This window comes from Wyeomyia smithii, chromosome 1, assembly GCF_029784165.1.
Source record: "Wyeomyia smithii strain HCP4-BCI-WySm-NY-G18 chromosome 1, ASM2978416v1, whole genome shotgun sequence".
NCBI lineage: Eukaryota > Metazoa > Arthropoda > Insecta > Diptera > Culicidae > Wyeomyia > Wyeomyia smithii.
In genome coordinates, this window is record NC_073694.1 from 11,811,806 (window position 1) to 11,837,500 (window position 25,695).

Consider the following 25,695-nt stretch of genomic DNA (forward strand, 5'->3'; position numbering starts at 1 on the left):
ATTTGATGTAAGCCTTATCAGGGTGTCGTACCACTATTAGGTTGAATGGTTTCCACTTGCTGAATATAGGCATCATCCCAATAAGGCATTATTGAACGAATAAAGTTCACTGCCTTATTGGGAGAAGTCATCCAGATATCTAATGGTTGTATTAAGTGTTTATCAAAGAATTGCTTCCTCTTTTGAGAGAGTGCTTCACAGTCACATAATGAATGTTCCGAGGTTTCTTTATCTAGGTTACAAAAGCGACAGGCATCATTTTGCAATTTACCTATCTGTTTAAAGTGATATTTACTTGGGCAGTGTCCCGTTACAAGGCCACTGTAGGTACATAAGTCTTTTTTTGAGATACTGAGCAATCGCTGGGTTACTGTTTTTTGGGGTGCAATAAATTTTTTCGATTGTCGAGCTGAATTATTGTTTTTCCAAATGTTTTCTATCATTGATTGTTCCCACTTCTTAAGTTCCATTTTGAGGGCACATTCTGAGATCCCACAAAACGGTTCTGGCCCTATGAACAACTGCATTGATCCATTTCTCGCCAACAGATCAGCTTTTTCATTCCCTTCAATGCCGCAATGCCCAGGTACCCAGAATAAGTTTACTTTACTATTTCTAGCCACCTGCTGTAGCAATTGAACACAATACCATACTAATTTCGAAGAACAGGAAACGGATTTCAGTGCTTTTAGTGCAGCTTGACTATCCGAAAAAATGCATATATTTGTATGTCTATAGTTACGTCGTAAGCAAATTGTAGCGCATTCAATTATTGCCTGTATTTCTGCTTGAAATACTGTTGGACACTCTCCCATTGGTATTGATAGACTGACTCCAGGGCCTGCCACCCCAGCGCCAACCCTGTTGTTTAACCTGGAGCCATCCGTGTAGAACACTATTGAGCCTGGTTGAATGCTAGGCCCACCTGATTCCCATTCAGTGCGACTTGGCTCAGTCACTTGGAATAGTCGTTCAAAGTTGTACTGCCTATTCATCCAGTCTTCCTGAGATAACATTGCACTGATTTTGAAATTATCAAGTATACTGAGGTGTCCCCTAAGGTCTCCTTCAAGGAACTTTTTTGTTCTTTGTAGCCTTAGTGCGCTTTTTTCTGCTTCTAATTGTACAAATAGATGCAATGGAAGTAAGCTTAACATAGCATCTAGTGCCTTTGAAGGAGTACTTCGAATTGCTCCAGTGATGGAAATTGTGGCAAGTCTTTGCAACTTTTCCAGCTTCTTTTGAGCATACCTGACATTTGTTTTTGGCCACCATACTAAGGACGCATATGTTATTCTGGGTCTAACGATAGCTGTATAGATCCAATAGATCATCTTTGGCTTCAATCCCCATTTGTTACCAAAGGTTTTTTTACTGATCCATAAGGCACTTGTAGCCTTATTTATTATTTTTTCCATATGTAAGCTCCAGTTTAATTTGCTGTCTAGAGTTACTCCTAAGTAGTTGACTTCTTGCGAAAGTTCTAATTTCGTTCCATTGAGACATAAGTCAGGAATTTTGATTTTTTTCCTGCGTGTAAATAAATAACGTTAGTTTTCTTTGGATGTATCGTAAGTCCCTCTTTTTTGCACCACATTGTAGTTAAATTTAGAGCATCTTGGAGTCTATCTTTGATTACATGCTCATATTTTCCACGAACTATAACTACTATATCGTCCGCAAAACCAATTACTTCGTAACCCTGTGATTCTAGTTGTGTCAACAGTTCATCAACCACTAATGACCACAACAGGGGTGAGAGAACCCCTCCCTGTGGGCATCCTTTTGCAGTCCTTACTGTGACTGTTGAGCCTCCATAATTGCAAGTTATTTCTCTTTTTTGTAACATTTCAAATATCCAGTCAACGATAGTTTTGTCGAAGTTACGTTTTATCATAACACCTTTCATTGAATTATAGGATGCATTATCAAAAGCGCCTTCGATGTCTAGAAATGCTGCTAGTATAATTTCTTTGGCTTCGAATGTTTTTTCAATTTTTGTTACTAGTGCATGAAGTGCTGTTACTGTGGATTTGTTATGCTGATAAGCAAATTGATATTTATTCAAAGGTTTGGGCTTTAGATATTCTGACTTTATATAGTCATCGATGAGTTTTTCCATCAATTTCAACATGAATGACGAAAGGCTAATTGGTCTAAACGATTTTGGACTCGTTTTGTCCTTTTTATTAGCTTTCGGAATAAAGACAACACGAACTTGGCGCCAGCTTTTTGGAATATATTTTAACCTTAAGCTTGCTTTGAACATCTCAGTTAAGCAAGAGGTTAAGCTTCCTTTGCCCTCTTGAATCATGATAGGACGGATTTCGTCAGAACCTGGTGATTTATATGGTGCAAACGAATTTATTGCCCATTCAACTCTCGCGTGAGTAAAAATACGACTTGCTAGATCTTGCGAATGGTCTCTGGTCATATTTTGCCCAGCTGCACCTACAATTTCATTGGGTTCATTGGAATTAATTATGCTGGTCGTTTCTGATCCAGTGTATGATTCCAACGAAGTCGCACTTTCGCTCACGACTGGTGAGGATCCTGGGAAGTGTACCTCCATCATTAGTTTCAAAGTTTTTGTGGCGGTGGAAGTGAAAGCTCCGCTGTTATATTTCAAAGTGCCTAAGCCATTAGAATGATCTTGTGAAAGAACTTTTTGTAACCTAGCAACCACTGGAGTACTCTCGATATTTTCGCATGGGTGCCTCCAGTTTTTACGTTTAGATTTCCTTATTTCTTTGTTGTACGTAGTAAGAGCTCTTCTATATGCATCCCACTGTGAGGTGCGCTTTGCGCGATTAAACTCTTTTCGTGCCTGCTTCCTTAGATTATCTAGTCTGGTGTTCCACCATGGAACATCCCTGTTTGTTGATCGAATCCTGATCGGACAACTGTTGTTATACGCTTGGAAGATTCTATTTGTTACTTGAACAGAGACATTTTCAAGTTCTCTGTTTGTGGTTATAATATCATTTGGGAAGTTGCCTCCCGCTAATAGATAAGAATAGTATAGCCCCCAGTCCGTTTTTCTGGGGTCTCTAAAAGTTTCTTTGATAATGTCATTTGTTTTGTATTCGAATAAAATATGTCTGTGATCGGATAAGGATACTTCATTGGAGACATGGAGTGTTAAATCTAAGACTTCTTGTCTTATGGAGTTCATGAAAGTGAAGTCAGTCCCTTTATTACAAATATCTATATTATTTTGAGTTATGTATTCTAGCAGGCACTCACCTCTTTTGTTTATATCGTTGCTGCTCCATACTGTATGATGTGCATTTGCGTCGCAACCTATGATGAATGCTTTGTTCTGATTTTTACAGAATGACACGAATGCTGAAACTTCTGGTGGAGGCGCCTCGTCTATGTCTCCAGGAAAATATGCCGAAGCTATGTAGATTTCAGTTTTACCACGTGTGGTGGAAATTTGTATAGCTACCGCCACAATATCACGTTTAATAAATTCTGTAATTCTGTGGAATATGTTATTATCGTCATCATCTACACAGCATTCGATAACATGTATTTCGCTTCAAAGTGTCATTTAGAAAGCAATACACTCGCGGCCTTCGGCCGACTCGCTGTTCGAGCGAATGCTGCCCTTACTCGCTACCGCTCGTTCGGACTTAACTAAGGGAAGAAAACTCTGTTTGAGTAGACCTAGCAAACCAGTAAATCAGTCGTTTGGGTACGAGAGGCCGCCGCTTCCGACGGCGGGTCGGCGGCCGACTCGTACTGCGGAAACCACGGCGGCTTAGTGCCGCCTCGTTTCCTTGCCCTCGATTATGCGTCTTCGCCGCATGATTGCAAGAAAGGTATTATACCCAACTTAAACTCTGTAGGAATATAATAACACCTGAACTACATTATTGGATCTCATGCGATCGTACAACATCGCATTCGGCCTCGCGTCCATTCGGCCTCGCGTCCGTTATGCCTTTTGGCAGTATGCCTCGTATCCATTATGCCTCGCGTCTGTATGCCTAGCATACTATGCCTAACATCCATATGCCTAGCGTCCATATGCCTCGTGTCCCGTCCCCATCGAGAGTAGAAATGGTCAGGTAAACCCGCACCCGACCCGAGCCCGAAAGTAGAAAAAAACGCCGCAGTTGCCAGTACCCGACCCGTCCTGGATTTTTGTTTTATAGAATACGTGTACCCACCTTCACCTCGCACATTTTATGCGCTGATTGTCATATGTGGTTTCTCGAAATGATGGCCGGAGTTATAGGGATACCATCCGTCCTGATTTAGCAGGACATGTCCTGATTTTGAGTCCCGTTTGGAGCGTCTTGATTTATTTTTCATATTTAAGCATTTGTCCTGATTTCGGAAATGTTGAAGATTTTTCAGTACTTTTTCTTGACCCCGGAAAGAAAAGAACTCATTTCAAACGATTTTTTTCCTTGGTTGAATCTTGACGAGAGAAGTTGTCTAGTCGTTGAAACCGTTTAACCATCTGACAATTGTTAAGTATAATGTCAAACAGTTATGTGTGGTACATTTTTGGGTATCTATTAATGCCTGAGGAATCGAAGTTGCAAAAATGAATCGTCCGAGAAATACGTTGAATAAATAAATGAGTGTTTTGGCGTATGTTTTTTTTTCGCTTTTAATGGCGAACACAGTAGTCGTGTTATTGTGTGGTGATATAAAATTGTTAATTTGCGTGTGAAATAGTGAAGGGATTCACGGTAGATATATTCTAACGTGTGTCGGTAGTGAATCTACAAAAGGCTAAGTACAAGAACAGTTGCTTTAAGCAGCAAGTTCGCGTTAAAGTTTGATAAAATAAAATCCCCCCCGGCGCTTTCACAGCAGCGGTGGTGGCGATCGTTTTTTTCCTTGCCTCTGTCTCTGTTCCCTGCATGCTTGTTGGTGTAGCGTCCCGCGTTTAACCTGTATTGTGTCATGATTTGCTCCGGCTGTAGTTCGGCAATTGTATTATCAGATTTGCCGTTGGAATGTGTGGGCTTTAACTGTGCACGTTTGTTTCACTACAAGTGCACCGGGCTCACCAAGGCGACGGCAAAGATGATTACAGACAACGATAATCTTTGCTTCAAGTGTGATGAGTGTTTATCAAACCAATGTTGTGGTGGGCAACATTTGACTCCGGACATGAAGCGTATCGAAGAAGAGATGCAGAAATTATCTTCTCTCTCTGACTCGGTCATTCAAATGCGGAATCAAATTGCGACCCAGATAAACAGCGCGATAAATATCGGTATGGAACAGTTGAGATCAAATGTAAAGGAGTCTCTTGAAAAATTATTATGTGAGAAATTTGAAAAATTGAATCATTCGGTTTTGCAATTAAATACGAATCAGAATATAGCTGCTATTAATAATGCTCGCGCGCGGATTGGGACGATTTCTTCTGAATCGGACCAAATCGGCAAAAAGCGTAGAATCGAATACGAAAATAATGACGATGTTTTTGACGACGGTGCAACTTTTGCGCAAGTTGTTGAAAGTCGCGGTAAAAACAATAAATCTAACTCAAGTAACAAAAGTAATACTAATATCGGATTTAAACCGGTTAAACCTAAGACTCGTCCGGTTATTGTGATTAAACCGAAAGAGTCCAAACAACCTTGCGAGGAAACTCGGAAGTTTTTGAAAACTAACTTAGATCCTAAAACACACAAAGTTAGTAATTTCGGGAACGGTAAAGATGGTTCCATTATTGTCGAATGCGCCGTTGGCGAAAATATTGATTTAGTGAAAAATGGCATTCAAAGCAATCTGGGTGAAAAATACAGTGCTGTTGTTCCCACGTCGGTGCCTAGATTGAAAGTAGTGGGCATGAGTGAGAATCTTTCTCCTGATGTTTTCATTGACTATTTAAAGAGTCAAAATGATTGCATCACAATCAATGAGGTAAAAGTAGTTAATATGTACGAAAATCCACGCTTCACCTATAACAAGTATAGCGCGGTAATTGAAGTTGATTTAGAAACTTATAATAGTTTGTTATCTGCTAAGCAAGTAAATGTAGAGTTTGAGTATTGCCCGCGATAAATGTGCTAAGATGCTTCAAATGTGGAGAATTTGGACACAAGAGCATGAATTGCAAAAATTGTGATGCATGCTCTAGGTGTAGCCAAAACCATAAGACATCCGAGTGTACATCTACTGTATTGAAATGCGTCAATTGTGTAAAAACGAATAAAGAGCATAAAACTAATTTGGACGTCAGCCATGCCGCTTTTAGTTCAGAGAGTTTAATTTATAAAAGACTATTCGAGCAAAAGAAAAGCAGCTTGCGTTTCAATAAATAGCAAACAAGTTCCAACGAGAATGTGAATAAGTTTGATTTATTGTATTTTAATATTGCGGGGTTGACAACAAACTACGTTGCATTACGTCAGATTGTTGAAGATAAACGTCCACTTTTCTGGCAGAGCTGCATGCCACCACGGGTCGGCGCGTGGCGACCGCCGAGGTCACGTTATATGAGGGTGACCGCTGACAGTACCTAACAGCCCTGGACCAGCAGCGGGAGATTGCCTAGGGGTGGTGAGGGTCGGACACTGGGCCGTCGACTCCTCGTAAATGCCACAATTACCCGGAAGCATCTCTGACGGAGCGAGTAGTGCCGCTCCCATCAACCAAATGCACTCCCTCGTCCATTGGGGCCGACACCAGTAAGGTCCCAATTATGGCAACTGGCAGCGAACGAAACGGATTCGAGTCGGATACGATAAGGAACCACGACCAAGGGCTGGCACCTGCATCGAGCTCCCTTAGTAAAGTCGCGTGACAGCGGCTTGAAACGGCGAGATGGTACCCGGTGCAGGGGTCTCCGTCCCGTAAAACCTGGCAGGCCTTCCAGTACGTTCCGCGTCCATTGCCTGGTGGGAATCAGGCAGAGAAGGATCAGATGGGGGGGAACTAGTCCTAGGACAAGATGCCCCTTTCCTGACTTACGCGGGCGGGGGCGTCATAGTGCTCATAAGGTACTATGGCGACTCCCCTTACCCATGGCCTCACTGCTTCGGCATAGATTACTATGGGACCATTCAAGCGACTTCTCATCTATGGACAAGGATAGCGGCTGGAAGGGGGACCCAATTAACAAAAATGAGCTCGAAGAACCAAAAAGAGACGGGTGCGGAGGGGTTACCAAATCCCTTCGCACGAGGTGGCATCCAGCGGTCTCCGCAGAAGAAGGCGGAGACGGATGCGGCGAAGTCTGGAGGTGGAAAAACGGCGAATCCGTCGGTGTCCACACCAGACATCTCGGTGGACGGTCCCTTGCTAGTCAAGGCCGTCGAAAGGTGCATGGACACGCGGCCAAGAGTGGCGGCGCTGTCAGAACAACTCGATGCCATAATCGAGTTCTCGGCGAACAGGCGAAACATCGCTGGCGACCTGAAGCAGAGCCTCCTCCTGCTTCGGAGCACCATTGATGAAGCCAGAAAGGAGCACGAAGAACTCGTAGCTCGGGTGAAGGCGGCCGAGAAAGCGGCCAGGACCGGGAGGGCGACTGCATCTAAAGAGGTGCAGACAGACGCCCCCTCGTTCGCGTCGGCCTGCTCCACGGGGCAGGTCGCTAAGCGAACGAGGCAGTCCCCGGGGGAAACGGCCCCCGGGAACACCAAGAAACGATTGGTCGTGCTACTCCCACGGGAACACACGCCAACCGGTTCAAGGTCCACCGCGGAAAAGGCACAGGTGGAGGCTACGGGCAACCCTTGGACTACCGTAGAGGGTAGGAAGCGTCGGGAAGGTGCGACGCGACATGATGGCGGAGCGGCCAGAGGACCAAAAAAGGTCAAAAAGGCGCGGAGTAGGGGTGATGCCCTCATACTCAAGACGGATGGGTCGAAGTACTCAGAAGTCTTGAAGAAGATGAGGGGGGAAACCCAGCTCAAGGATCTGGGGGCGGATGTGCGGAGTATCCGCCGATCTCGCACTGGCGAGATGATACTTGAGCTCCGGAAGGACGCCAAGAACAAGGGGGCTACCTACAAAACGGTAGCCGAAAAGGTCCTAGGGAAGGAGGTGCAAGTGCGGGCACTCACCTCAGAAGTGACTCTCCAGCTTAAAAACCTGGACGAAATCACTGAGGGGTGCGACATTGCACAAGCCCTTAAAGCGAAGTGCGGGGTGGAGGTGGCTAAGGAGTCAATCCGCCTCCGCAAAGGTCCGGCGGGGACCCAGGTAGCTACCTTCCGACTACCGTCGGCGGACGCTAACCTGGCCCTGAAAGAGGGCAAGTTGAAGGTTGGCTGGTCTGTATGTCCTCTGGGCATACTACAGCAACCAGACATTTGCTTCCGGTGCTTCGAGGGCGGACATAAGTCCTGGACCTGCAAGGGGCCCGATAGGAGCCAGCTGTGCAGGCGATGTGGAGGTGCAGGCCATAAAGCAGTCTGCAGTGGGGAGTCTTCCAAGTGTATGGTATGTTCCGGGAAACGGGACGCCAAACACTTTCGGGGAGATCCCAGGTGCCCAGCCGGTAAGCCGGCTGTGAAACCACGGGCGTAAGGGTGACGCAACTGAACCTGAACCATTGCTTCGCGGATCACCAGCCGCTACATCAAGCAGCCACTGAGTCGTTGTCGGACATCGCCATCATATCGGACCCCTACCGCATCCCTCCCGGAAACGGTAACTGGGTTGCGGATAAGTCCAGATTGGCGGCCATATGTACGACGAGCAAGTTTCCGGTTCAGGAGGTTGTCTCAACCTCAGAAGAAGGGTACGTAGTTGCTAAGGTGAACGGAGTGTTCTATTGCAGTTGCTATGCTCCGCCACGTTGGTCTACCGAAAGGTTCACCCAGATGGTCGACCTCCTATCCATGGAGCTAACGGGCCTAACGCCGTTGGTGGTGGCGGGCGACTTCAACGCTTGGGCTGTTGAGTGGGGAAGTCGCTTCACGAACCAGAGGGGCCAGATCCTGTTGGAGGCTTTTGCAAAGCTCAACCTAGATCTGGCCAACGTTGGGAACAAAAGTACATTTAGCAGAAATGGTGCGGAGTCGATCATCGACGTGACGTTCTCCAGCCCAGGACTGATCAAGAACTGGAGGGTAGACGATGGCTACACTAATAGCGACCACCAGGCGGTCTGTTTTAGTGTAGACAACAACGAGAGGCGGCAAGCGACGGGTAGAGCCAACACTCCGACCGTTCGCGGGTGGAAGACATCGCACTTTGATGCCGAGGTATTCGAAGAGGCAATGAGAAGGGAGCGCGAGGGGGGCAGTTGGCTCCGCCCGACTGCTGACCAACTAGTTGCTATGCTAACGCGGGCGTGCGACGCCACCATGCCTAGGACTCGCCAACCTAGGAATGGAAAGCCACCGGTTTACTGGTGGACGGACGCGATAGCCGACCTTCGCAGTGCGTGCCTCCGTGCAAGACGGAGGATGCAGCGTGCGCGAAACGAAGAAGAGAGGACAGAGCGCCGCGCAGCATTCAGTTCGGCAAGATCGATGCTAAAGAGTGCGATAAAGGCCAGCAAGAGGGCCTGCTTCGATAGGCTATGTGCGAGTGCCAATACAAATCCGTGGGGTGACGCCTACAGGATCGTAATGGCCAAGACTAAAGGCGCGCTGGCGCCTGCAGAGCGATCACCAGCGATGCTGGAGCGTATCATCGAGGGACTCTTTCCACGCCACGAGCCAAGTCCTTGGCCTCCGGCGGTCGAGTCTCACGTCCGACGTTCCAGTATCTCAGACATAGACCAGGGATGGTCGGCCAACCTGCCGAGCATCCAATCCGTGAGCGACGACAGCCGTGTCGAGGCAGGGGAGGAGGCAAGGGTTACGAATGAGGAACTCATCGTGATCGCCAAATCCCTAAAGGTGAGCAAGGCACCGGGACCGGATGGTATCCCTAACCTGGCGATCAGGCTGGCGATAAAAACGGCCCCCGGGCTGTTCAGGGCAGTCATGCAGAGGTGCCTGGATGACAGTCTCTTTCCGGACAGGTGGAAGCGGCAGAGACTGGTCTTATTGCCGAAGGCTGGGAAACCGCCAGGGGACCCATCGGCATATAGGCCTATCTGCCTGCTGGACACCGCGGGCAAGGTGCTTGAGAGGATCATCCTCAACAGACTGGTGAGGTACACGGAGGGTGTACACGGTCTGGCAAGTAACCAGTTCGGCTTCCGGAAGGGCAGGTCCACGCTGGACGCAATCTCTTCCGTCATCAAGACGGCGGAGGTAGCAATCCAGCGCAAGAGAAGGGGAATACGCTACTGCGCAATCGTCACGCTCGACGTGAAGAATGCGTTCAATAGTGCCAGTTGGGACTCCATAGCGCTCGCGCTCAGGAGCATCCATGTACCGGTGTCGCTGTACAAGATTCTGGAAAATTATTTCCAGAATCGAGTACTTGTTTACGACACAGAGGAGGGTCAGAAGTGCGTCCCAATTACCGCAGGGGTTCCGCAAGGTTCTATCCTGGGCCCGGTGTTGTGGAATGTCATGTATGACGGATTGTTAAAACTCAAGTTCCCTGTAGGGGTTGTGATCGTCGGCTTCGCAGACGACATAACGCTGGAGGTTTACGGCGAGTCTATCGAGGAGGTCGAGTTGACGGCCGCGCACTGTATACGCAAGGTCGAGGACTGGATGCGCTCCAGGAAACTGGAGCTCGCGCATCATAAGACGGAGGTCACGGTTGTGAACAACCGTAAATCGGAGCAACAGGCGGTGGTCAGAGTCGGAGACTGCACCATCACCTCGAAGCGATCCCTGAAGCTCTTGGGGGTTATGGTGGACGACAAGCTCACGTTCGGGAGTCACGTCGACTATGCCTGTAAGAGGGCCTCATCGGTTATTGCAGCACTATCTCGTATGATGTCCAATAGCTCAGCGGTTTATGGCAGCAAGCGAAGACTTCTTGCCAGCGTGGTTTCGTCCATACTTAGGTATGGTGGGCCAGTGTGGTCCAGAGCGCTAGGTACTAACAGTTACCGTGGTAAACTGGAAAGTACCTACAGGCTCATGTGCCTGAGAGTTGCGAGTGCGTATCGTACGGTGTCATACGATGCAATCTGTGTCTTGTCCGGCATGATGCCTATCAGCATCGCCATCAAGGAGGACAGAGAGTGTTTCGACCAACGTGACACAAGGAGCATAAGAGGTACCAGAAGGTCATTCTCGATGCTCCGCTGGCAGCGGGAATGGTCCAACTCCACAAAGGGCAGATGGACGCACCGACTCATACCGGAGATATCCGGCTGGGTCGGGAGACGACATGGTGAAGTGAACTTCCACCTGACACAAATCCTGTCAGGCCATGGTTGTTTCAGGCAATATCTGCACAGGTTCGGACACGCGGTGTCCCCCATGTGTCCCGAGTGCGTGGAGGAGGAGGAGACTGCTGAGCATGTCTTCTTCGTATGCCCCCGTTTCGTAAGAGCGAGGAGCAACATGATGGCTGTGAGCGGGCCTGGTACTACTCCGCACAATCTAGTCCGGAGGATGTGCGACGACCCGGACATCTGGAACGCGGTCTGTGCGGCCGCCTCTCAGATTGTTCTGGAGCTGCAACGTGTGTGGCGGGTCAACCACCAACACGCCAGTGGTAGCTAATTACCAGTCTCCAGGTAGTTAGCTAGGAGGTTATAAGAGTAAAGAGGGTGCATCACGCACAAAAGCCACTCCCCGACGTAATACTTAACCGTCGTTCCGGGAAGACCAGGGCTGGAGACTGGAGGGGTTTTAGTGGGTCGGGACAGGGATCAGTAGGTGTCTGGGCGAGTGTAACTACCCCAGCATCTCTCCCCTAGTCTCATCCCCACACCCTGAGTTCTCTTCTCAGGTGTCTGTTTGCAGATTTCCCCACCACCTTTAAAAAAAAAAAAAAAAAAAAAAAAAACGTCCACTTTTGGTGTTTTTATCAGAGACTCACATTGTAGATGATGAAGCATTTGAACAATATAGTATTCCGGGATACAATGTTGCTGCTTGTTTATCACATTCTAGGCAAACTGGCGGTGTTGCTATTTATGTCAGAGAATCAGTTCAATTCCAGCTTTGTCACAACGAAGCTAAGGATGGTAACTGGTTCTTGGGCATTACAGTAGTTGGTGGCATGAAGGTGGGCAATTATGGTGTTTTGTATCATTCTCCTAATGCTAGTGACCGCCGTTTTCTTGAAATATTGGAAAACTGGTTTGATGAATTTCTTGATTTGAGTAAAATAAATATAGTGACGGGCGATTTCAATATTAACTGGCGAGATGATGCAAATTCGAATCATTTGAAGCGTTTAGTTGAGTCTTTCAATTTGAAACAAAGTGTAGATGAATATACGCGTATTTCCCAGCGGAGTAGAACTTTGATTGACCATGTTTATTGCAATTTTGATTCGATTCGTTCAGTTACGAATTCTGATATGAAAATAACCGATCATGAGACATTAGTAGTTAATGTTCTAGAAAACTTGAATAATAATAATGATTCAATAAAATTGAAATGCTGGAGAAAATATTCGAAACAGGCTGTTTCGAACCTTGTTGAGAGAAGCTTGGGTTTTCCAATCGCGACCGGTAGTTTAGATGAATCTGCAGCTGTTCTTACTAACATTTTGAAGACGTGTACGAATCAATTAGTTGAACATAAATTTGTTTCGCTGAAAAACTCGAACAGCTGGTATAGTTTGGATCTTTTGCGCCTAAAGCGCAAGAGAGATAAACTATACAAAAAGTTTTGTAGATCAAACAATCAGAATCATTGGATTGAGTACACGTTCGCGCGTAATAAATATTCACAAGCGATTAAAAAGAAGCGTTGTGAAGATATCCAGAGAAAGATTGTTCAACATCAAAATAACAGCAAAGAGTTATGGAAAATTTTGAAATCTTTGTTGAAACCTAGTAATTGTAAACCGCGGTCCATACCTTTTGAAGGCACATTAGAACATTTAGAACAAATTATTGCATCTAGATTTAATGATTATTTTGTCAATAGTGTTTCATTGATCAATCAATCCATTGAATTGGTCGAGGAACCCGACGAAATAAAACAGCCGATTAACAGTAGTTGTACATTTGATGGTTTTCACCCAATCACGTTAGATGAACTGAGAAAAATTTGTTTTTCATTAGGTAAAACGGCTGGAGTAGATAATGTAAATACTAGAGTTATTCAAGATTGCTTCAATGTCATTGGTCACACTTTGCTGGACCTCATTAATGAATCGTTGCAAACAGGGCACGTGCCTTTGGTGTGGAAAGAATCGTTGGTTGTTCCGATTCAAAAGGTTGCTGGAACGATTAAAGCCGAAGAGTTTCGTCCCATCAATATGTTACACACGCTTTTGAGACAATTTCTAGGCCCTTATTGTTGAACACAATCAAGCGCTTTGGAATTTCGAGTACTGCATTCAGATGGTTTGAAAGCTACTTGTCTGACAGAACTCAACGGACTGTTTTTAATGATTCTATTTCTAGTCCCGTGGAGAATGATCTTGGAGTTCCACAGGGAAGTATATTAGGGCCCCTTTTGTTCATTATGTATATAAATGACATGCGACGAGTTTTACGTTTTTGTGATATTAATCTTTTTGCCGATGACACCGTATTATTCATTGCAGCTAAGAACGTAGAAGAAGCCGTTTCACACTTGAACGAAGATTTACGTTCTCTAAGCAGATGGTTGAAGTATAAGCAATTGAAATTGAATATTGATAAAACTAAATTTATGATTTTCTCGCGCACCGTTGTAAATGATGATGTCTCTGTTTTGATTGATGATGAGGCAATTGGTCGCGTTCGGGAGATTAAATATCTTGACGTGATTATTGATGACAATCTAAAGTTCAACGCTCACATTGACAATGTCATCAAGAAAATTGCCAAAAAGTATGGAATTCTATGCCGTCTGAAAAACGAATTAACGATTAGTAGTAAAATACAGCTATACAAGTCAATCATCTCTCCACATTTGGATTTTTGCCCTACTTTTTTATACTTAGCCAATAACACACAACTATTGAGGTTACAGCGTTTGCAGAATAGAATAATGCGTTTGATTTTAAATTGTGATAGATTAACTTCCTCTGTTTTCATGTTGGACGCTTTGCAATGGCTATCTGTGAAGCAGCGAATTGTTTATTTGTCTATGGTGTTCATTTTTAAAATAATTAATGGTTTGCTACCTCAATATTTGAGTGATCGAATTGAAAGAGGAAGAGATTTTCATAGATATAACACTAGAACCGCGGATGAAATAAGAACACCTTTCTCTCTAACGAGAGCTTCACAAAATTCATTGTTTTATAAAGGTATAAATTTTTTCAATTCGATGCCAAGACATGTTAAACGTGCACCAACACTTGCGGAGTTCAAGAGACAATGTATTTCACACGTGAAAGTTTCTATTGTGTAGAACGATACTAAGTTTTTCAAAATGATGTAGAGTTTACCTGACGAAGTTTGAGCAAACGGATCTTAAATGACGAAGTTTTAACAAACGGATTTATTTTAGATGAACTATTTGTTTTGGTTTCTATTCATATATTGATTGTTTTATTGAAGCTTGTAAATGACGAAGTTTTATACGAACGGATCTGATTGTGTTGTAAAATTTTATTTATATGTTTATATTAAATTGGACTTTTCTAAATTTATAACAACAAAACTACTGTGTTCGTCACGGTGATGATGATGGATTTTTTTTCTTTTCATTATTGTTGTTGTAGCTTTAAAAATAATAGAAAGAGACTACAAAAGCTTGAGCCTCGCGCGCGGTTTTCAGATATAAATGATTTCTTTTAGCAAATTAAAACTGTTATTTGAATGCTTAGAGAAAATCATGAAATAGTTGTGGTTGGTCTGGCTGAAGGTCATGAAAACCCTGTACTAGTTTTGTGTGCTCTATGAATCAAGTATACAGTTTTTGAAGAAGTTTATATCTGGAGGTAAAATCAGTTCGTTTTTTGTTTTGTATAACTGATTAAAATGTGATCACATTAATTATCTATAGATAAATCGTCCAGCTCAAACCTTTGTAGGGGTATGTGGCGGGACCATCATCATCATCATCATCATCATGTTGCAGAGCAAATCTCAGATTACATGTTTTATTTATTGATATCTCAAAAAATAAAAATAAAAATTAGATCAAAGTTGTGCCGGAAAAAAAAAGTTGATTTTTAACTCCGATCAAATGGTAACCCTACGGAGTTAGGCTAGAACCGAGTGTTCATGAGAACAGAATTACAGGCTCCTAGAACCCAGCGTAGCACCTGTCACTGAGAACGTCCGCTCGTTTGATGTTGAAAAATTTTACAATCTGTGTCGCGCTGCAAAATATCATCTATTCCATTTTTCGTGTTTGAAAGAGATTTTAATTATTTATTTTGTATGCTCACGTTTTCGAATAAATTGCTGAATTTTTTTTTTGTTTTTGAGAGATTTTTTTTTTTGGATTTATAATAACTTTATAATGAACTAGATCAAAACAACAAAAACTTGGTTAAATCGGAATTTATCGGAATTTTTGAATGTTTGTGGTGCAGACTGGCTGGACAAGTTGTTTTCCAAAGAAAGATTTCTGAAAATCACTCGAGTTTACACATAACATGAATTATGTTGGCGGATGGTCCACTATAGGAAAGGGGTCCTCTACAGTCATACCTCGATATAACGCAAATTTTTTTTTTTTTTTTGGTTACGTTATATCAAGTTACTTCATATCGAAGCACGAAAAAAAAATTGTTGATAGTTGCTCAAAGCAAAAACTTATTTTTTACACCTGTTAGTATATAGAATCCTTTCTCATGCCTCTTCAAGACAATTTTTGTTGGCAAACATAATCAGTCACAAAACAGTGAAGGAAAAAAAATCAATTGTACCCCATTTTACGGTACTTATTGATTTCGAAACTTACCAAAAACATTTATTCGGAACATTAACCGTAATGTACTCGACAGGGTACCCGGGTACCTTTTTAGACTTTGTTGCTTTAAAAAACAAGGATAACCTCAACTCAGCCAGCTGAAGCTTATGGAATGCTCCTAACTAGTGGAAAGAAAACCATTTCCCATCATCAGACTGTTTATAGCAGCAAGGGGTTTCGATCTTGGCCTGTCAAATGATTGGAAAATCTGTCTACTTTTAGAATCCGAGACCGACATGAACCAGCGACCACACCTGGTTCCTGTACAATATAAGGACCGATGGCTCTTTTGGCCCCACATACTAAAAAGTACGTACTTAATTGTTTTTGCAACAAAGCATTTTCACAAAACTATCTTAAAATACGGGTTTGTTCCCAAGCGGCACATGAACCTTTTGTCTTCAAAACGTAGTACCAGAGTTTTTCGAATTTTGTTCGTAGCATGAGAATTTCACTTTTTGAAACAAAAATCTCAAATGCGAACTTCAACACCGCATGCAGGGCAACAGTACGCAGTTTACGGGACAAATATGAACAGCGATTTTATTACTATCCTTAATGATGTTAATAATTTTTTTTTTTCTAATTTTGCACCGATTCTTATTAGTTACGTTAGAGAGGTGCCCCGAAATATTTTTGACGTGGGACTACGTCTTTCTTCACTATACTAAGGTACGTACATTCTGTGAAACACATGTAACGTTTGGTTGGCGGAATGGAAGATTTAAGATGCTAACAGCGCTTAAACAACTGTTCCGATTTCAATAGGGGCCATACCACGTGGACAGATTTTTAACGTTTTTGACCGCCCCCCTCTCCCTCCGTGGACAAGTGCCCATATAAATTTAAAAAAAAATTGATTTCTATGGACCGTGGACATTACACATACACAACCCCCCCCCCCAAAGCTGTCCACGTGGTATGTGGATGGCCCCATAGTTAATATACCGTTGGAAAGCCAAAATATACAAGATTTGTATAATATAATAATTTTAGTTACCATTTTCTTATTACTTCGTGAAAATTGCGGAAAAGTTTGAAGGTCGAATATCTACATAAATTTTTCATACGATTGGTATATTTCCCTAACGCTGACTTCAAAAACATAGACGAAATGATTTCACGCGTTCAGTCATTGGCTAGCAATGCCACCCAATTGGGAACGCATTCATCACCCAACGTAAGCGACGGAGAAAGAAAGCAGTTTGGTTTGGTTCTTCCCCTAATCACCCAAGTTCCCCACACTGAGTGACGTTTTAAAAGGACATTCCGTGTTGAGAGATGATTAGTGATGGGAAATATCGCCCAAAACGGACATCGATAACAATCGATAATTTCGGGGCTTTTATCGATAAGTATCGATAATTTGACAGCTAGCATTTGCGGTAAAAAAATGGACTTTTTTCAGATGGTGATGAATGATGGTGATGTCTTAGAAATAATTGAGTTGGATAAATTTCCCATGGAAGGTAATCATGTTAGCTTCCTCGCAAAAAAATATTACGTCCTTGCGTGTGGCCTTCCGGCAGTTAACCGGAACATTCGCCATGGCGGACGAAAACATTCGTGTAGCCATGTTTTTAAGCTCTTTCTTTGTTTTATAATTTTTTATTGATTCCTTCTCCGTTTTCGCGACAAAATTGTTGGAATAGATCTTGCGCTTCAAGTTTGCCCAGATTCGCCGACTTCGGTACCACATCGATATTCAGCCGCTCCATCTCCTCCAACGATCGCTTCGAGTAGTTGGCCGATGTCGAATCTGGCCAGAACACCGTGTCTTCGCGCTTATGGTATTTCTTGATGAACGACGCAACTTCTGGCAGGCACTTCGTACTATAAATTTCCCCGTTCACGGACAGCCCGGAACGAAAGAAAAGCAACTTTGACATCTCTTTCTCGGTGATTGTCAGCCACAGCCGCACCTTCTTGGGAAACTTGGTCTGTGAAATAAACCTCGGAGCTCACTTCCTTCGTGGGGGAGGAAATAGTAGGAGGGTGGTATTCAAGACACGACCGCATGACGTTGACTACCGTATTCTTATATTCCATTAAAACAAACAGTAGAGGGAATTGCAACGCTTCTATTACAAAACTTCGAGGCACCAAAAGGTACCAGTTGCCGATTATTCTTGTTTACTGGTTAGTCCGTCCAGAATTCCAAACATTTCAGTATTTTGCAGTAGCCATGTACTACTAACAGCCACCAGCATTACGGGCAGTGATGCCACATTTTCATCTGTATTTTGGAGCTCAACAAATCTTATCACCTTGGTAATATTTGGAAAAATCTGTAAAATAAAGTCTGCATATGTATATCCTTTTCGAAAAAAAATGCAATATAGCTTGTTTAACATTTTTTCCGTGATTCATTCATGCACACGTTTATGCGTAGCATATGAATATAAAAAAAAACTCCGACACGCTCCACCGCATTTGAGTGAATTTATGTTTTTCAACTATATAAAGAAGTTTAATTTACGACCCCATGAAAACCAAAAAAAAATCTGTATAAATCTGTATTATTTCCATTATCCGTCATGTTGTGATAAAATGCAATAGATTAACTTACATAAGACTAATTCACGACATTTCAATAGTAGTTATTGTGCTGCTGAAAACAATTATTGAAATAAGTTATTACAAGGACATTGCAGCGCAACCATAGACCGTATAAAGTCATCCAAACATTGTTAATATGATCATGTATAATGTGATATGTATTAAGAAAAATTAATTATAAAATCCAACAAATAAATACAACAGCATGTCATAAAGATCTCAGTTGACTGCCTTTCATAGCTGAAATTTTCAAACTTTTAACGTGGAAAACGCAAACGAATTCGAAAAACATATAAAAAGTGTCCGTTATATTGTGTTCCCAAAAGAATTGCTGAACTTTTTCTAGACTAATTCATGACATATCAATGGTTGTTGTTGTGCTCCTTTCAGTGGCTGAAAACAAGAATTGAAATTGGTAGCATCGTGATGCGACGACTTAAAGGTTTAGCGAAACAGAAACCATTTTACGAGACGTTTCAGATTTCAATTCATGAATAATATTTTCACAGAAAATATGGAACAACTACGTAACTTTGAATTTCACTGAAAATACTAATTTTATTTGGGGGAAAACCTCGTAAATTAGTTTAACTTCACGTAGAGATAGAACACGCACAACACTCAGCGTCAGCGCCAGTCTTCTACATTTATTTGGAGCCATAATTGTTGACTAAAAACTTGAAAGCACTTTTTTGTTTACTTATAATAAAAAAAACACTAGTGTTAAGTTACGGGTACCACAGAAATTATAAACCTCAAATGAACTCCAATTACACTGAAAACACATCATCAATAGCCTAAACTCACCTTTGGTAGTGAAAATCAATGCTTGCTTTGTCTTCTCGTTTTATTTTTCTATGCAGACAATATCCTTATGATGGGACTATCTTCACATTTTCCTCAAGTTTTGAATCTCTTCCAATGTTCGGTTTTGAGGAGACAGCTCTGTTCTATAAACCTAATATCAGGTAGTATTTGAATATTTTTTTCTGCTATCCACAGCGTGTCAGATACCAGGGGTCGCCATCTTGAATTTGAAAATAGCGTTGGACACCCGTTGTCATTTTCTGAACATAGTTTTCTTTATAGATATACTTACATTATTTGAACATTTTACTCAATTTTACACAGCTTGACAAAAGGCAGAAATCGCGAAATTGATTTTCACAAAATTCTGAAACCGGAAAAATGTCGTTGGTCGTTTTATTTCTGGTTTCTAAGGGTCATCCTGGTTTCGGAAATATCAATGTTGGGAGGTTTGTAAACGTTTTCTACAGTTTTGCTTCTCAGAAACCGAAAGTTATCGTACAAATTCAACGCACTGAAAGATCTGACTTTCTTATCAATTAAAACCCCTCTTTGATAGTTGTCCCTCTCCTTCTCGTCACCATGTTTCGGTCTGTGCTGGAACATACATACCTTCATACATACAAAACTTATCTTTTATATAAATAGATAGAAAATAAAAGATAGAAGACAGATAAATATAACTATTTTACAATCTACGTTTTAATAAGTTAGCGATTAGCGAAAGTTCCGCTAATATGGGTTTAGCGTTTACAATTATCGAGTTAAATTTTTCAGCTAACGGATAAGCGATTAGCGTCGCCCACCACTGGTGATATTCTGCATTCTTTGATTTTGGCACTCGAAAAGGACTCCTTTCCCCCATTTCGTTTATTTCTATATTGTACAGGATAACGATGAAAATTCTTGTCATGCGATAGGCTTTTAGCTAGCTCCGGGATTTTGGCTCTATACAATCTATTTTCGGTAGGTATCTCGTACTACGATAGGTAAGCAAAGCAATGAATCAGGCCGAAATTGGTTACCCCGATTTTCGATACCGGGTAGTATTTCGGGGACAAATAAAAGCTCTACCGATCTGTGGTTTGCCGAACTTGTTCTGTGGATAAACTCTGTGATTAGTGAAACGAAAAAAAATACATCAGTCGGTTCTCGATTTAAAATCAAGAAATATCAACAATCAACAGCAAGCAGTGCATTTATGCTGAGGATGCAAGATTTATTTGTGTTTCGAATGTGAGACGATAAACACAAGTTTAGTGAGAGAAGCGGTAGTCTCCGATTCTTGTGTTCAACTTCGATTAAGCTGCTTCCTTTCCTAATGAAAAGATATTTCTGAGGTGAAATAAAAAATCCATTCTTGTCGGTTAGGTGAGTACATTTGTTTGAAAAAGTTCTAAGAAGTGAATCTAGCCAGATTATATCGTTACAGATCGTCGGAAAAATGACCGACAGAGAGGAGGGTCAGTGTAATTTTGAACGTGACGAAGTTTTCAGTGAGGTGGAAAATAGTACGACTGATTTGCTGCCTTCCAGAATGACGACTCAGTCAGAAGGGTTAGATAAAACTGATAAAAATAAATCAATGGACGATAAACCTTCGCTCATAACAGTTCCGATTGTTGAAAAGACCTTCACACTAGAAGAAGAGTGTGGAGTATCGATTCAGAGTCTTGATACAATCGGAATCTTTCGCGATTGCAACACTGGAGAGTACATCAAGAAGAAATTCTTAACGAAAAAAAGGATCGATCAATTGGCTTTCTTCGCCCGACTTTGCCATGCAGATTTGAATATTAAATTACACAACGAAGGCTGCCTGATGACGGCGGATGATAATTTTGTGGCCAAAGTACGAATTGATAATCCACAACCGATCACGCAAGCTGTCGATTTTGATGAAGCAAAAACAAATCTGCTTCAACAGCTACGAATTTTGAAGGTACTACAAGATGATTTGACCACAGAACGAGAGGAACTGCAGTCTTCAATAGTGGAGAAAATTCAAAATGTCTTACAACAAACATTTGAGGGCGCAAACAGTGCTGAGAATATTCAATTGTGTTTTTTAATAAGCCAACATTCGGATAGTTTGGACTTCCGCCAATTGTGCGAAGCAATAAATGCAAACAGATTAATCAGAGCAGAATTACGTTCAATGACATCGTCATTTTTGGAACTAGAAACTCGTGGTACTGTAAGAGATAAGATTTTAGCTCAGTTTGATCATCAGTCGACAACACCTAGGGCAGAAATAATCGCTCAATTACAACAGATTCTAGATAGAAACCTTTCATCCCACAGGGAACAACTTTTGAAAATAGCGCCGATCTGTTTAGAAAACTTTCTCGAAAATTGCAGCAACGATCGAATCATTTTCGTTCATAAAAAGGATGTCGCTTTATTAAATGCTTTGACAAAAGATTTGAGTGAAAACATATTTCAGAAACCGTTGGCTGACCTTGCCGTTCGTTGGACTAACTGTGTGGAAAAGTTAACAGTATCAAAGCAACTTCCAGTTAATGGATTAATCAGTACGAGCTTTTATCTTTTGGCAAAAAGTTTGCAAGAATTAGTTGTTGAAATCAGTGGCAGAACAGACCACAAAGCGGAAGATCTTCTCACTAGTGACAGTTGTGGATGGCATGCGATCGAAAAAATTACTTGGAAGTCTGAGGATTTGATTACGAAGTGTTTGGAGCAGGAATATTTCATTATCATTAAGCTCCTGAAGCATTTTGATCTGAATTGCGATAGTGAGAAGCGACGTTTCAAGAACACAGCCGAGTTTTTCCAAGAACGAAAACATCATTCAACATGGAAGCAACTGGTCAGACTTTCCAAACCAATTTCAAGTGAAGGAAATTCACTGAACATAGTTGACGAGAAGTACATTTGGCACTATCTGCTTGGCGACGTTCTTTATCATAGTCTACCAGCGGAACAAGAATGTAGTTGTTTCGAAGCCATTTTCGAGAGTTACATGGATTTTATGTTTGAAGCTGGTCCCGATCAGATGGAAATGCTTCGTGTTATGACTCACAGTATAGCTCGTTTTATAGTACAAACTATGAACTTTTTGGTACAGAAAGATTGCTCCACAATTGACCACCAGATTTTACAAAAACAGCTTAACATAATCAATCTTGAGTTCATTCAATCCTCGTTCACTCCAAGCTATTTCCGAGGTTTGGTAAACGCGTTCAATTTGTATTGGAAACATAGAGATAATATTATAGCCGCAATTCCTTCCAAAATCTGTCTCCCGGAGATGGAATCACTGAAAAAGATCCTGCTGGATATCGTTTTTGATGCTTTGAGTAAATCTATCAGTATAGAAATTTTACAATGCTTCTTTAAATCGTACTGTGAACTGTTGAGAGACTTAAATGAAGTTCAATTCGTTTGGTATATCAAAGCTTTTCCCGGCGTCAGTATGAAAACGTTTGAGGATTTCAAAACGATTGAACTAGTTGATAACGAATGGACCCAAACAGAGCATAAAAGTTATCGAGTTATAGCGGTGGAAAAGTTCATCAAAACAGCATCACTCTTCCTCGAAAGTTCTTCACTCCCAAAGCATTATGTTATTGAAGTTCTGGTAACAATGCTGTCGTACGTTAAAAATCAGCTAACGAAAGACCAGTGGAAGTCAGGTAGCAAACTATCGGAAACGGAGCAAATCTGTACGACTAAAGAACTTCTTGAAGCCCTAAGAAAATCGTTCTTGAATCTCAAGGAACAAGCTGATTATAAATCGTTTCAATTGTTTCTGGATGGACGGATTGAATCTTTTGAGAATGCCGTTGATAACAGCTATTCTCATGCAGATTTCACAAATCGAATCCGTCAAATTGAGAACCAATACACGAAATTTATTCGAAAACAAAACCATATGAAAATTGACGAAGCGTTGAAATTGTTCGAAGAATTGAACAGCGCATCCGAAATAGAAGTTCTACGCTCTGCTTACCAGATTTATGAAGAAACTTTTAATCAGTTTCTTGTGGATTCGCACAATTGTAAGCTTGTGGTAATATTCTTCATTTTAAATTTTAATAGTTTTGTTTAGTTTCAGAATATACTAAGGAAGCATCACGAGCTGCTAACAAAGTTTTAGAAATGAAGCTCCAGAAGTCATTTAAAACGTGGAACAACAATGACAAAAGAGAAAAAATACCAAAACTCCTAGCAGGGTTGGCAGTTGTTTGGTCTATTCTGGAATCGAAGGATGTTTCAACCACTGGAAAATTTCTTACTCCTCGTTGTACTCAGATTCTCTGCATACTCAGACTGCTGAGCGTGGATCAAGCGACTCAAGGTGTTCTAAATCATCTGGCACAAGTTCTAAGTGGACAAGGAAAATCACTAGTCCTAGCTTTGACAGCTGCTCTGCTGGCGTTGACAGGTCATGACCCTCGGATAGCCTGCGGAAATGAATTTCTGGTATCGAGGAATGAACAAATCTTCCAGCAGTTCTTCTCCATGTTTAATGTTGAAAATTCCATTGTTTATGGTACAATACGAACATTTACCGAAGATGTAGTTGATCGTACGAAACTGGGAAACTTGTTTACGCAGATGTTGTTGGCTAAAAACGAGCAAACTCGAAAAGATTCGTTTTTCAAAGATATGCCTAACATAGTTCTTCTAATAGATGAAGTAGATTTGTTTCTGTACCCATCTTATAATGTCGAAGTGGTGTCCATGTTACCGGGATTGGATTTAATACAAGAGAAAATATGGGAGATTGTATCTTCACAAGAACACAACAATGAAGTCGATAACGTCCTAGAAGACATTTATTCTTTTATAGATTCGGAGGAGATGATAAAAGATAAAGAATTCCCAGCATTTATCGCCAACGACAAGCAGTTTTATCTGCCGATGGGTGGTTATTATTATTCACAAATTGAAAAATACACCAACAAAAAATTGTTCAACCAACATCTAAAGGAAATGGTCAATTGTGCTGTTGAGGTTTACAAGAAGCCAATGGTTGATTTATTTAAGCTCAGCCCTAAAGGTACCATACTTGTCAAATATGAAAATAAGTACATAAACGAACAGTATCTGCAATATTACAACATATTCAACTACTTCCACCAGTGTAAAATTAATTACAAGACTAAAGTAGAAAACGAAGTAAACTACGGGTATTTCCTTCTGCCAGCCGGCTCGATTTCCCGCGCAGTACTATTGAGAAAGTATTCGTTAATTCTTGGTGTTTCCAGCATAATGTCACCCACAAAAGAAATAGTTGAAGATCATTTTAACATTAACCAAACGTCGATTATACCGGCGCATTCCGGTGTTTCCAAGCTTCGCTTTCACCCGTCACGTGATTTTCGTGTATTAGCCGACGATTCGCAATGGTGGGCTGAAATCTTCCATCGCGTCCAAACGGTAATAGCAGAAAACCGATCCGTGCTTGTCTGTTTTACGCAGCATCTTCAAGTTCATCTTTTTCAACAAAAATATTTCGGTAAATTGAGCAGTTTGAACGTGTTGAAATCGGATACCGAATGGGAATTGAGAAATCGTTACATCAATGAAGCGGGCGTAGCTGGAACCATTACTTTAACAACTCACGATATGGTACGAGGAATTGACTTCAAATCCAGTGACGAAGTCGAAAAGAACGGAGGCCTGCATGTCATACAAACATTTTTCTCGTGTGATCCTCATGAAGAAGTACTAATCAAGGGGAGGACAGCTCGCATGGACAACAACGGCAGCTACGAGTTGATTGTTTATCGAATGCATCTGGATTATAACAGTTTGAACAGTAATGATGTGACTTATACGAGTTTAGATGCGCTGAGGCAGGATTTTGACTCTAAACAACATAAAGTTTTCTCGAAATTTTCAGTCGATGCTCGGGTTGATCATGAAACGACCATAAATTATTTGAATGCACTCTAAAAACAATCAGGCAATTAGTGTAATATTTAACAGAGTAAAGAAATTGAGAAATGAATAGTTTGTGAATACTAATATATTTCCATTTTTATGGATCATAAAATCAGATCGACTGTTTTAATGGTACAAGTTATGGAATTTCGGCATGAAGTCTTCTAACGTTTTAAAATTAGACATAAGTTCAACTACTATTCTACAAATTGGCCAAATTGCAGCAACCAAATTTCAATTCATCAGGTTAGGGCAGTACTAGTCAGATGACAGAAGAAAACGAACATGAGGGTGTCACATGGAATTATTTTAAGAAGTTCGAAGCTATTTTATGACTAAACGGGAGAAACTGATCAAATCCGAAATTCACAATATTTTTTTCAAACCGCCAAAACTGGAAAACAGGCTTCTGGACATCTACGAAAATCGATTTTTTTTTTTGGTACACCCGAGTGAAACTCCTTTACTCCGGATCCTGTAGAGGTTCTCGTCAATGGAACCAATTTCAGCATACGATATTGGACATCGAGAGTAG

At 41.7% G+C, this 25,695-nt stretch overlaps 2 protein-coding genes and 1 long non-coding RNA gene across 4 annotated transcripts in view; 1 reads left to right on the forward strand and 2 right to left on the reverse strand.

Annotated features, from left to right (window-relative positions):
• The window catches only part of LOC129717469 (uncharacterized), a 149,954-nt gene that overhangs the window by 26,123 nt on the left and 98,136 nt on the right, over nucleotides 1-25,695 (reverse strand). The gene's annotated exons all lie outside the window — the stretch shown is intronic.
• LOC129717473 (uncharacterized) lies at nucleotides 18,743-21,316 on the reverse strand. The gene is made up of 3 exons (XR_008726679.1): nucleotides 19,540-21,316; nucleotides 19,248-19,467; nucleotides 18,743-18,833 (listed from the first exon to the last, which is right to left on the reverse strand). It is a non-coding gene; the product is annotated as an uncharacterized LOC129717473 (long non-coding RNA).
• LOC129717459 (uncharacterized) lies at nucleotides 20,304-25,443 on the forward strand. The gene is made up of 3 exons (XM_055667359.1): nucleotides 20,304-20,618; nucleotides 20,680-23,269; nucleotides 23,320-25,443. Exons 2-3 carry the CDS (start codon nucleotides 20,692-20,694, stop codon nucleotides 25,170-25,172), a joined length of 4,431 nt encoding a protein of 1,476 aa, XP_055523334.1. The 5' UTR covers nucleotides 20,304-20,618; nucleotides 20,680-20,691; the 3' UTR covers nucleotides 25,173-25,443.

Coding starts and splice junctions, on each gene's coding strand:
- LOC129717459 (XM_055667359.1), top strand. CDS start 20,692: ATGACCGACAGAGAGGAGGGTCAGTGTAATTTTGAACGTGACGAAGTT. Junction 23,270..23,319: donor TCTTGTGGATTCGCACAATT/GTAAGCTTGTGG, acceptor AGTTTTGTTTAG/TTTCAGAATATACTAAGGAA.